The sequence below is a fragment of the Micromys minutus genome, assembly GCF_963924665.1.
Source record: "Micromys minutus genome assembly, chromosome: 4".
NCBI lineage: Eukaryota > Metazoa > Chordata > Mammalia > Rodentia > Muridae > Micromys > Micromys minutus.
The window spans coordinates 25,398,993-25,410,849 of NC_137973.1; the positions used below are offsets into that span (position 1 = coordinate 25,398,993).

Genomic DNA, 11,857 nt, shown 5'->3' on the forward strand with positions numbered 1-11,857 from the left:
CTCTCCCTTCGGCAGGCTCTTGAGCATCTTTGACGTCCTGTGGATGCCACATGGCCAACTGAAACCCCACTACCCAAATGTGAATTCCCTAAATATTTGGATGGTGTGTGTTGGGTGGATCCCCACTGGAATCTGTCTCCTATCCTCACCTCCTCTTCTTTCCCCTCAGTGGAAAGCCTGAAAGACCTGCTGTTGGGCCCTTGTGTGGACCTGCCCTTGACATCCCGAGAACCAGCCTTACCCTTAGAATCTGACAGTGGCAGCTGTCCTGGGGTCACTGCTAGTGAGTACAGGACATGAGAGCAAGATGGGAGTGGCTTAATAAGGGAGGAGGGGTCCCAGGGCTCTCCCGAACCAAGTACATTCTGCTCTTCCTCTTTTCTGCACAGATGGAGAGGCCAGGACCTTCAATGGTTCCATTGAGCTCTGTAGGGCAGACTCAGATTCCAGCCAGAAGGTGGGTTCTTGGAGGGCCTGGGAGTGGCCAGAGAAAGGCACAGCTGGCCTGTGGATCTTCAGTAGACAGCTGCTGAGGAAGGCCCCCAGGTCTGTGCCTGCTGACTCCCCATTCTTGTTCATTTCTGTAGGATCGGAATGGAAATCAGTTGAGGTCACCACAGGAGGTGAGATGGGAATTCTGTGGTAGAGGAGGCAGAGGAAAGCTGCTCATTCTGAGAAATTGTAGCTCAGTTTGGGTGATTTAGGGGAGAATCTATACTTTTAAGTCTGTCTCTACGTGTTGTTTCCACACCCTCTTGATAACTTCCGGTACTTACCCCCATTCTGAAGCTTGGGTACTATTGCATACTCTCCTCTGTCCTCAGGAGGTGTTACAGCCATTGGTCAATCTTTATGGACTTCTACATGGCCTGCAGGTCAGTGAGCCAGGGCTGGAGTGGGGATGAAAGGGAGGAGCCACCCAGAGGTGTCCATGCAGATGACAGCCCTCCTAACAGGCTTAAGTGCTCCCCCAAGCCAAGCTCTCTGGTCCCCGGGATTGAGAGAAAGGTGGCTAGAATTGACTTCTGAAGCACCTTTTGGCCTCATCCCATCCCCCACAGGCTGTTGTGGTCCAGCAAGAACGATTGATGGAAGCCCTGTTCCCTGAGGGCCCTGAACGGTGGGAAAAGCTATCCCGAGCCAACTCTCGGGATGGTGAAGCCGGCCGGGCTGCGGTTGCTTCTGTAACTCCCGAGAAGCAGGCCACGGAGCTGGCATTACTGCAGAGGCAACACACCCTGTTGCAGGAAGAGCTGCGTCGCTGCCAGCGGCTCGGGGAAGAGCGGGCAACTGAAGCCGGCAGCCTGGAAGCCAGGCTCCGAGAGAGCGAGCAAGCCCGGGCCCTGTTGGAGCGGGAGGCTGAAGAGATCCGCAGACAGCTGGCAGCCTTGGGCCAAAATGAACCACTCCCCGCAGAAGCGCCCTGGGCTCGCAGGCCTCTGGACCCCCGGCGCCGCAGCCTTCCTGCAGGCGACGCTCTGTACTTGAGCTTCAATCCCCCCCAGGTAAGGCCACCTGGAGTAGTGACGTGACACTCAGGATCGTAGGCGCCTGCAGAACCTGAAGGATACTTAGCTGACGGGGATTTGAGCCCAAGTGACAGCAGGCAACAAATTGGTGTCAGTTGGTAAAGTGCTTGCCATGGAAACATGAGACCCCTCGTCATGTGGTACATGCTCACAATCCCAGTGCTGGGGAGGCAGATGCCCGTTCACCCTTGCAGCTCATTGGCCAACCAGTCTAGCCTCTTTGGTGAACTCCAATAGGAGACCCTGTGTCATAAAACAAGATGGATGGCTTTTTTTTTTATTATTTTTTTTTGGCAGGGGGAGGAGTTCTAGACAGGTTTTTTCTGTGTAGTCTTGATTGGCCTGGAACTCCCTCTAGACTCAGACTCACAGAGTTTGCCTGCCTGGTAAACTCTGCCTTTACCTCCTGAATGCTGGGATTAAAGGGGTGCACCACCACTTCCTCCATGCTGAAGACATGACACCTGGGGTTGGAGAGATGGCTCAGAGTTAAGAGCACTGGCTGCTCTTCCAGAGGACCTGGGTTAAATTCCTAGTACCCACATGGCAGCTCACAACAGTATATAATGCCTGTCCTGGGTTTCTTTCTTTCTTTTTTTTTTTTTCTTTTATAATTTTGTCATTATACTTATGCACAGAAAACTTAGTGTACATTTAGTGTACATTTAACCCAGTTTAGTGGTGAGCTCTTTAGCCTTTGCCTTATCCAGCTTGGCAATGGGAACCACAGACTTAGGACCCAGAACGTTGTCTCCCCAGTGGCGATGGATCTCATCATATCTGTCATTATAATTGGTCCTGATAGCTTCCACCAGCTTAGCCAGAGCACCCTTGTCTTCTGAGTTAATCTGTGTGAAAGCAACAGTGGTGCATGTCTTTCTGTGGACCAGGCGCCCCAGCCTGGCCTTTCCCTTGATGATGCAGTAGGGCACCCCCATCTTTCGACACAGGGCAGGCAGGAAAACCACCAGCTCAATGGGGTCTACATCATGGCCAGTCACCACCAGCTGAGCCTTCTTGTTCTCCACCAAGGTGGTGACTGTATTGACTACTGCTCGGAGGACAGGAGGTCTTTTAGTTGGGACCTTTGCCAGCAGCTTTCTTCTCAGCACGGGCCTGTAGCCTTTGCTTCTTCTCTTGCTTTGTCTCTGGCCTGTACTTGTGGGCAAGCTTAAGCAGCTGGGTAGCTGTTTGCCTGTCCAGGGCCTGGGTGAACTGGTTAATGGCAGGAAGTACTTTGAGCTGCTTATAGAGTTTGGCTCTTTGCCACTGCAGCCTGATGTATCGGGGCCATTTGACGAATCATGTTAGATCTCTTTTGGGCTAGGTGTCCTGCCCAATGCCGAAGTTCTTGGGCCTTTTTTCAAACAAAGGATTGACCACCTTTTTGGCTTCTTGACCACGGCCAGAGCCACCTTCTTCCTCTTGGCCTTCTTTCCTTTGGGCGTTTTGCTCAGCTGGAGGAGAGCCTGTTCTAGGGTTTCTAACACCCTCATACTTACATGGAGGCACAACAGTATACGTAAAATTTAAAAGAAAGAGAAAAGGAAAAAAAAAAAAAACAGGCTGCCTCTAGCCCACTCAGGGTGGAGAGATGGCTCTTAAGAGCACTGACTGCTCTTCCAGAGGACCAAGGTTCAAGTCCCAGCAGCCACATACAGTTCCAAGGGATTTGGCATCCTCTCACACACATACAATGCACATAAAGTCAAAGTGAATAAATCTTTAAAAGAAAACAAGAAAGAAGGAATGACCCCCTCCCCACACACACACACACACAGGTTGAAGATGAAACCAAACAGGAGCCTTATTGTTGCTAAGGAGCCACTTTGTTATACGTTGTTACTAAGTATCCATATCTTAGAAGAGTAAGTTTGTTTCCTATGTTTAGTATATCCGGCACACTGTTTTTCAAGCTATGCTGAACTTGCAACCCATAATGTATTCCCACATCTTTGTGCCTTGCTAAACTGAACATAGGTGACTACCCTTCTACGAGAAGTATTCTTGCACTTAGCTACCCAGCAGGCAGCTTTGTGCCCTGAACCTCCCACTCTTCAGTCCAGACGCTCACACCAATCTAAACAGTTGTTTTCTATCAACCCAAACCCGTTCCTATAAAAAGGTCCTCAAAAGGCAATGAAGGGCTGCTCTCTGAAACCCTGACTTAGCAGGGGGGCAGTCATCTGGCCAGACCCTGTACTCTTCTAAATACACGTGTACACTTGCTTTCTTTAATCAGACAGTTGTGGAAATGGTTTCCTCTCAGGTCTTAACCTCTGGCGTCTTCATACATGAGTGCACACACATATAGATAAAAAGTACAGTTAAACTGAAAAGAAACTTAAGGCTATATGCTTAGTGGCAGAGACCTGTGCAAGTCTCCAGGACTTTATTTCTGCCATTATGGGGTGTTATGGGTACGTGGAGTTCTTGTGTATGAAGGCCAACTGGAGGACCAACTGAGCCCAGCAGATACGGAGTGTTCAAGGACATCGAGTGGGTGGTAGATCTACTGAGAGGGAGTCATTGGTGAACCCCAAGAGACAAGGCATGTTGGGACCCAGGAGACTCACTGCCCCGGCCCGCCCGTGCCTGCGCGATGCTCATCCCCGGACATGTGCTTTTCCTTTTAAAGCCCAGTCGAGGCCATGACCGCCTGGATTTGCCTGTGACTGTTCGTTCCCTCCACCGACCCTTTGATGACCGAGAGGTACAAGAAGCTGGTAGTCCCGAGGACCGACTGCAGGACAGCAGTGACCCTGATACTGGTAGTGAGGAGGAAGTCAGTAGCCGACTGTCTCCACCCCACAGTCCTCGAGGTGAGACCCTACAGTGGTTGTGGGGCCTGGGTCCAAGCCCTTGGGATTGTGACTTCTGAATGTATTCCTGAGGTTTGGTAATTATGGCAGACTGGGAAGGCTTCCTTCCCGTTCTGTGAGAAGACAAGCTGGTGGTAGAACTCTTGAGAAGCAGTGTTTTCCCCCTGGTTGGTAACTCCCAACCTTTACTAGTAGTAGAAATCCATTTTAAAGTAAAACAGCTTAAAGACTTCCTCACCCCTTATAGTAAGGAAACCAGAAGGAATCAAATACCACATCCAGTTTCCTGTTGTAATGGTGACTTTACTGCCTGAGGGTCATCCGGCCAAGGTGCTCAGAGGCCCCATCCTCACCCTAGGGGCCTTTGTGTGAGTCTGTGTTGCTCTTGTGAGAGCTGCCTGCTGGCTCATCACCTCTACCCTATCTGTCACCTTCCAGACTTCACCCGAATGCAGGACATTCCTGAAGAGACAGAAAGCCGAGATGGGGAACCTACAGCTTCAGAGAGCTAAGGGGACACGTCCCCCTGCCTGGTGCCCCACTGAAGAACATTAGTAAAGGGGGCCGACCCTGAAAGAACTGCTGATTGTCCTTGCCAGTTCCTGAGGTCCCTGGATACCTAGGGGCCTTGGGGACTTGGGGACTTGGAGGCCACTGCACTCCTCGTGTTCTCCAGCAGCCACACCACAGATGCCGATTTTTCATGCCTTCTCCCCCTCCTTAGGAAAAATTATTTATTTATTGTTTATTGGTTATGGGGGGGTGATTTAAAAAGGGCCAGGGACATGGGAACCAAGCCATAGGTATCAGAGGGCCTCTCCTTTAATACCACTGGGATATGTTTGGCCTTAGCCACAGAATCTAACACCAACCCCAGTGACATCCATCTGTGACCACAGAGCCTACTGCCCCTGTAAGGAGGGCTGTGGGTAGGACCATGTCCCTTTTCCCACTCCCCTTAGCCTCTTTCTGCTGTTCTTTTTTCTATCCTCCATGGGAATCTGGCTCCTTGGAGTTGATGGAGCAGAGGCTAGGGTAGCCATAATGTATTGTGGTGGGGAAGGAAGAATCTACAGGGACCAGAATGTTTTGTTTTTGTTTTCTTTTTTTCTTTTTTCTTTCTTTCTTTTTTTTTTTGTACCAAAGCCAATCGCACCTGTTTTATATTTTTAAAAGAAGATTGTAGGCACTTCTAGCTCTATGTTTTTGAACTTGAGGAATTAGGGAGACATTGACTTACTTCGTCAATGGTCAGGGGGCTCCTATTCGGAACCCTTCCTCAGCCATTTGCCAGAAGCTCTAAGGTGGGTTGGGAAACCTCTACGAACCCTCACCTCATCTCCCACCGTCGCAACTATGTTTGAAACGTAAGCAAGAATTGGGGGGAGGGGGATTTTTTTTAATGCAACCCTAATGTCCACCAGCGATAGTCATTTGTCTGCCAATTTAATTGTTAAAAAACAAAACAAACGGTAACAACAAAGAAAAGAAAGAAAAAGCTCACGCGGGGAGAAATTAAAGACCTGAAACGCATGAGGTGCTGTCTCAGTGCCCGTTCTGAGGACTGCGGTGCCTGCAGCCAGGCAGTGACCACGGTTTCTGAAAAGGGGCTGTCACTACCTCACTGAAGAGGGCATGAATGGATGCAGCTGCTCAAACAATTATTAAAAATCTCAAAATTGCAAGGCTGGAAATGACGCGCCTGTTTAACTTCCCCCAGCTGTTAACGAGCAGACATTAGAAAGCTCGTACACAGTGCTTGGACAAGCACATCTGGCTCTTGCCACGCTTTTCTTCCCCTCCCTGCCCCCCATTCTCATTCCCACCCTGCCAGAGCCCAGGGCCTAATTCTCGGTGTAGCATCCTGTACACAGTAACTGGTTTCAGTTTTTGGTTTTGGCTCATTCCACTTCCTGTTTCTAGGCCCTATACTTAGGCAGCGGGGCAGAGCGAGTGAGTGCGCATGCGCACCCTCACAGCCCATGAAGTAGGGTGAGAAAGGGTCTCGGCCTCCCACTGAGAAGAACTGAAGTTGCCCGAGCTTTGTTGGATTGCTTCTTTCCCTTCCAGCCGCCTCTGGCCCTTAGTATTATCTTTGAGACAAGGTCTTACAGTGAAGCCCAGGCTGGCCTTGGATTCAAGGTTATCCTCTCGCCTCGGCCTCCCAGATGCTGAAATGACAGACATTAGCCAGTATGCCCAGCCCACATAGTTTTTCTTTTACACAATGGGTGCAAAAAAAAAAAAAACTTGCCAGGCCAAGAAGCCAGCCCCCACCTTCCTCCGCCGAACAACAGAAATGCTTCAGTTGCGAGCCAATTATGCTCAGGGTTGTGTTCCAGACAGCACTGGGCACATGGGCACGTGCAGAGGTCAGGTGGAAGGGAGTACAGTTGCCCAGCCTTCCCCAGAGGGGCCAGGAGAATAAACCTAGAATCTGAGATGCATTTCCCGAGTGTGTGTTGGGAGAGGCTGGGTTCCTCCAGTTGCCTTACTACCATAGCCCCAACCCAGCATCAGCCCAGAGCTTTTCCCACCCCCTGTCATCGGCTGTCCCTTGTTTGTCCTCTTCCCCAATTCCACTTTCTGAACCTAAGGTCTAAATTTTTTCGACGCACACACCCCGCGCGTGCACCACCGCTATTTCGAAGCTCTGTGACTGCTCTAAGAGCTAGGATCCAGCTCCTTGCTTAAGACTCCCTTGGCGGATGCTCTAAGCCTGGACACACAGCGTTCCACTGGCACACCCTTTCCTCCTTTCTGCCCTCAAAATTAGGGCGCACACACAGTTACTTGAGTTAGTCTTGTCAATATTTACTCCCAGGGTTCTGTAAAGCAGATGCCCCCCAGATAAGGCAATATCCCCGACCCAGCCAAGCCTGCAGAGGCGCTGCAGGGAGGAAGAGGAAGAATGCTTAGGTAAGGGAGGTTTACCCACCTTCCTGGATGGCTAGGAATAGACCTGGCATTTTGGAGCCAGTTTAAACATTACCATAAAGAGGAAATTAAACATCAAGAAGCTAATTAAATCTTCTTCCTATCCTTTACTACATTTCGAGTTGGGTGATTTATTAAATGCTTCTCAACCGTGAGCAGGCTGTGATGCCTGGAGGTATTGCAGCTGCTATTCTGGGACCTTGAGTGGCCGGTCACAACCTGGTTACAAAGCATCCGCAGAGCCCCGTCCTGAAGGGATGGAGTAGGAGCTCCATCCATCTTCTGCTTTTCCTTTCCCGAGCAAGCTCTTTTCTGATAGACAACTTAGGTCATTATGGTTTAAAATGACTATGGAAATCAAAGGGGTACCCCCTCCTCAAGAGACAATTGCAAAGGGGGCTTGGAAGGACTAAACTTTTAGTTAGTGTCTATCTCTTAGAGTTTGATGTTGGTTTTCAACCTTGCTCTTCACCTGGTTGTTTTTTTGAGACCAAGTGGGGAGCATGCTAATTTGCCTTAGACTGCCAGAAGGTCTCAGGGCCTCCTGCCTTCCTCCCCAGCACCACTTGGGTCCAGTGTTTTTATATTGGGTGCTAGAGCTTGAACTCAGGTACTTAGCACATGTGCTCCAAGTACTTTACCCCCCCCCCCCGTACTCGTTCTTGCTCTAATTTCCGATGGCATTAGAGTGTGTGGTGACGAGCGTCAGAGCATGTGGGTGGAAGTTAAAAAACAACTTTGCATGCTTGGGTCTCTCAGTCCACCTTTATGTGGATCGTGGATCGGGCAATCCAACCCAGGTTGCCTGGTTTACGCACCGAGTATTTTCCCTGCTGTGCTGTCTTGCTGGTTCTTAGTCAGAGTCTGTGTCTGTGGTGCGCATGTGTGGGTATGTGCGACCAGATCATGAGACTTTTCATTATAGTCCATAAACTAGGATGTGTGAAATAACATTGAGACCTCAGCCACCCGTCTGCCAGCTGTCCTTGTTCTCCCCTTTCCGTTTCCCATGGAAGGTGCCAGTGCTAAGAACCCTGAATCCTGCTGGCACTGTTGGATCCTTTTATTTTTGGAGACAGTATCTAGACCATGCAGGTCCTGAACCCTTTATTCAGTTTAAGATCTTGAATTTAAGGGATTAGGAAAGCACTCCCAGCCTCCAGAAAACAGAAAGCAGCACTCACCTATAACCCCAGTACTGGGGGGGAGGGGCAGAGAGAATCAGGAGTTTGAGGCCAGCTGTGGCTATATATTGGGTTAGAGGCCAATCTGAACTACTGCACAGAGATGACTCAGTACAGCAGTTGCCATGCATACATGGGGACCTGAGTATCTGGCACCAACCACATGGGGCTGGAAAGCCAGCTCGGGAGTCTAGGGTGTTTGCTGATCTTCCATAGGACCTAAATCTGGTTCCCAGCACCAGCACCCACACTGGGCAGTTAACAACCGCCTGTAACGAGCTCCGGAGGAGCTGCTGTCTATGCACTCGCCCCATACACAGACAAGTTTTTTTTTATTTTCAACTGAAACTGTTTTTGCCAGGCAGTGGTGTTGCACGCCTTTAATCCCAGAACTCGGAGGCAGAGGCAGGGGAATCTCTGAGTTAGAGGTCAACCTAGTCCACAGAGTGATTTCCAGAACAGCCAGAGCTACATAGAGAAACTGTCTCAGAAAAAAAAAAAAAAAAAAAAAAGATCGAAAACAAAATAAACCATGGAGGGTTTAGAGAAATGCTTCAACAGGTAAAGATCCCTGCCAGCAAGCCTGACAGCCTACACTCAATCCCGGAATCTCAGATGGTGGAAGGGGAGAACAGACTAAGCTGTCCTCTGATCTCGTCCAGTCACACTTGAATTAAGTGTAATTTTAAAAAATAAAAGCAAAGTGCGATGGCTCATACCTGTAATTCCAGCATGTGGGAGGCAGAGGCAGGTGAGTCTACAGAGTGAATTCCAGGATAGCTAGTAAGATTCGGTCTTTAAAAAAAAAAAAAAAGGAAATGAAGCCTCACGTCTGCCTCTGACAGTCACATATGCAAGTGTGAATGCAAATGTGCATCTGTACATAAGCAAAAATAATATGAATTTTAAAAGCTCAACTTGTTGGCACATGCCTACAATTCTAGCACTTAGGAATCAAGATAAGGAGTTACAAGCTGCCTGAAGCTTCATAGTTCGAGACCAGCCCGGGTGTCATGAAACTCTCCAGTTTTGAAAGGAGAGAACTGACTTGTAGAAGTACGTTGCCTGAGGGGCAGGTTCCCACCGCATGCACTTGGTGGATGCAGCTGTGGATGAGGAGACCACCTTCTAGTATAATATAAGCCTCAGCCATGGAAGCAGCAGGGACCAAGCCACTTGGCATCTCCCTGAATTTTTGTATATTTTCTTTTTAACACTTGGGGGGTGGGGGTGTGTGCACAAGAGTTCGTGGCATGAGTGTGGAGGTCAAAGAGCAGCTTGTGAGAGGCACGTCTATCCTCCTATCCTGGAGATTGAGTTCAAGTCATCAGACTTGGCAGGGCCCCTTCACCCACAGAGCCACCATCTCTGGCCTCTCCACACTGACATTTTAAGCAAAGTAGCACCGGGGGCTCAATCAGAGGGACACAGGAAAGGCATAGTAACAGTGGGACTCCGGGTGCATGTGTGTTCCTCTCTTTTTTCTGACTCCTAGTCTGGTGCCCTAATGCCATATTCCTTTCCTAGCTTCTTACACCTCTCCTTTTCACAGAGAGCTCTTCTGGTTTGTCTCTGTCACTCCAAACATATCTAGCACCTCCCTTTCCTTCTCTATTACATGCATGTTGACAGTATGAACCTAGGCTGCCCCACTGGTGTCCAACTGGGGAGAAGTAGGCTGTTCCACCCACACCCGTCTCTTCTTGGTGTGAGCATGGGCAGGAGCTCTTACAACCCAAAGCTCCAGACCAACACCCAGATTCCAAGGGCTCTCCTGAGAGCTCTCCTGAGACTGCTGTGGTGCTTGCCAGGCTAAAAGAGCTCCCTGGCTCTTCTCTGCTCCATCAACCTCCAGTGCTGTGTGATGGCCACATCCAAATCTTTTGCCTCTCCACCCTCCTCTCCTGGCTCAGTGGCTCTGGAGACAGCGTGCTGAGTGCTGCAATGCCTGTCATTGAGGGTCATGGTTGCACTGACCTATGGACTTGTATCATTGGCTTGCTGGGAAATTTGGCTGTCCTGTGGGTGCCCAGCCCACCTTCTGACACCTTTGTCTTCAGCCTGGCTCTGGTAGACTTGGGGCTGGCCCTTATTCTCCCTTTCCGGGCAACTGAGTTAGCAGCAACAGACTTTCACTGGCCTTTCAGAAGGGCCCTTTGCATGATTGTCCTGATGCCCACCGTCCTTGGCATCTTCCTGATCACAGCACTGAGTATCGCTTGATATTGAGTGGTGGGCAGGGCCGTGGGACCAGATAGCCACCTCTCAGTCTTTTGGGCCCTGGCAGTGTGGGTGGCAGTTGCCCTGGTAACTGTGCTCACCGCAATATTTGGGGCTGAGGTTGAACTGTGGGGCGTATGCCTCTGCCTACTGTGTTTCCACAACAGATACTGGCTGGGGGCTCACCAGCTACAGAGGGTAGTTCTGGCCTTCCTCATGCCCTTGGGCATCATTACCACCAGCTACCTGCTGCTGTTGGCCCTTTTACAAAAGCAGCAACAATGCAGGCTCCGGCAGTGGCAGGACAGCCAAGTGGTAGCCTGCTCTGTCCGTATTCCGGCGACTTCCATTGCCCTCTGCTGGTTTTCCAACCATGTAGTCATCTAGCATCTCACAGCCGCCATCTTTAGCTCCCGTTCTAGAGAATACGACCCCCCTCTTTGGGTCGCCATTGGTTTGCATGTGCTGCATGTACACACATGCAGACATACATATAAAATAAAGATTCCTTACAGAAGCTCAATCAGATAAAACTGTTCCATGGTACCGGTTGCTGGAGCTAATAGGATTCCGCACCTTGTTGATCTTTGCATGATGTCATTTCAAAGGGGGAAGTTTTGGAGTGTTGGTCATGGAAGGGGGCAGGACAATGAGCAGCTGTTGTTTTCAGGCCAGGGGAACACTGCCAACTAAAACACAGGTCGGAACACAGTGCAGTACCATGAGACTTTGATGCTAAGAAGAGGAGAGAAAGGAAAAGAAGGAAGTTGCAGTTTCCTTGTGTACCCCTTCCAGGCACACTGAACTTGTGAGGCTGTAGGCGGAGAGACACCTCCATGCCTTGAGGCCTGCTCTACGTCACTGAGCAGTCCTGCCAACCCCTCCCAGCCCCACTGCCACTTCATCTTTCTGGTGGACTCAGAGTCCAGTCATAACCACATTCCTCCATGTCCCAAGTCTCATCTTGGAGTTCTGCAACCTGAGAAAAGCTTTTACCACACCTCATCCTGTCTCCCCATGAGCTCAGTCCCAACTGGAAGATTGCCTCATGAGATCATCTCCTTTCTCTCTCCACAGCAGGAGCTGTGGGAGAGAGAGCATGGACTGGGAAAGTAAGAGTGATTTTCTTTTTAGGGATTCTGAGAGCAATTCGGTACCTTTGGGC

At 50.0% G+C, this 11,857-nt stretch overlaps 2 protein-coding genes and 1 pseudogene across 4 annotated transcripts in view; 2 read left to right on the plus strand and 1 right to left on the minus strand.

The window, feature by feature from the left end:
• ARHGEF2 (Rho/Rac guanine nucleotide exchange factor 2) overlaps nucleotides 1–6,020 on the plus strand; it is a 32,111-nt gene extending 26,091 nt beyond the window's left edge. For both annotated transcript variants that reach the window (XM_080915941.1, XM_080915942.1), the window contains 7 exons: nucleotides 170–283; nucleotides 390–457; nucleotides 588–623; nucleotides 825–875; nucleotides 1,062–1,505; nucleotides 4,168–4,351; nucleotides 4,790–6,020. In XM_080915941.1, coding sequence (XP_080772067.1) covers nucleotides 170–283; nucleotides 390–457; nucleotides 588–623; nucleotides 825–875; nucleotides 1,062–1,505; nucleotides 4,168–4,351; nucleotides 4,790–4,863 — 971 coding nt within the window. In that variant the 3' untranslated portion in view covers nucleotides 4,864–6,020. The remainder of the gene's footprint in view (nucleotides 1–169; nucleotides 284–389; nucleotides 458–587; nucleotides 624–824; nucleotides 876–1,061; nucleotides 1,506–4,167; nucleotides 4,352–4,789) is intronic.
• Nucleotides 2,195–3,025, minus strand: LOC308419563 (large ribosomal subunit protein eL8-like; annotated as a pseudogene). Its single transcript has one exon. The product of its transcript is annotated as a large ribosomal subunit protein eL8-like (transcript).
• Nucleotides 6,021–10,336: 4,316 nt separating the features above from the next.
• Nucleotides 10,337–11,079, plus strand: RXFP4 (relaxin family peptide/INSL5 receptor 4; the record flags this gene model as incomplete). Its single annotated transcript, XM_080915956.1, is given in 6 exon segments — nucleotides 10,337–10,367; nucleotides 10,370–10,424; nucleotides 10,426–10,457; nucleotides 10,460–10,692; nucleotides 10,696–10,698; nucleotides 10,702–11,079. Coding segments are annotated over 6 exon segments (732 nt in total).
• Nucleotides 11,080–11,857: the final 778 nt, after the last annotated feature.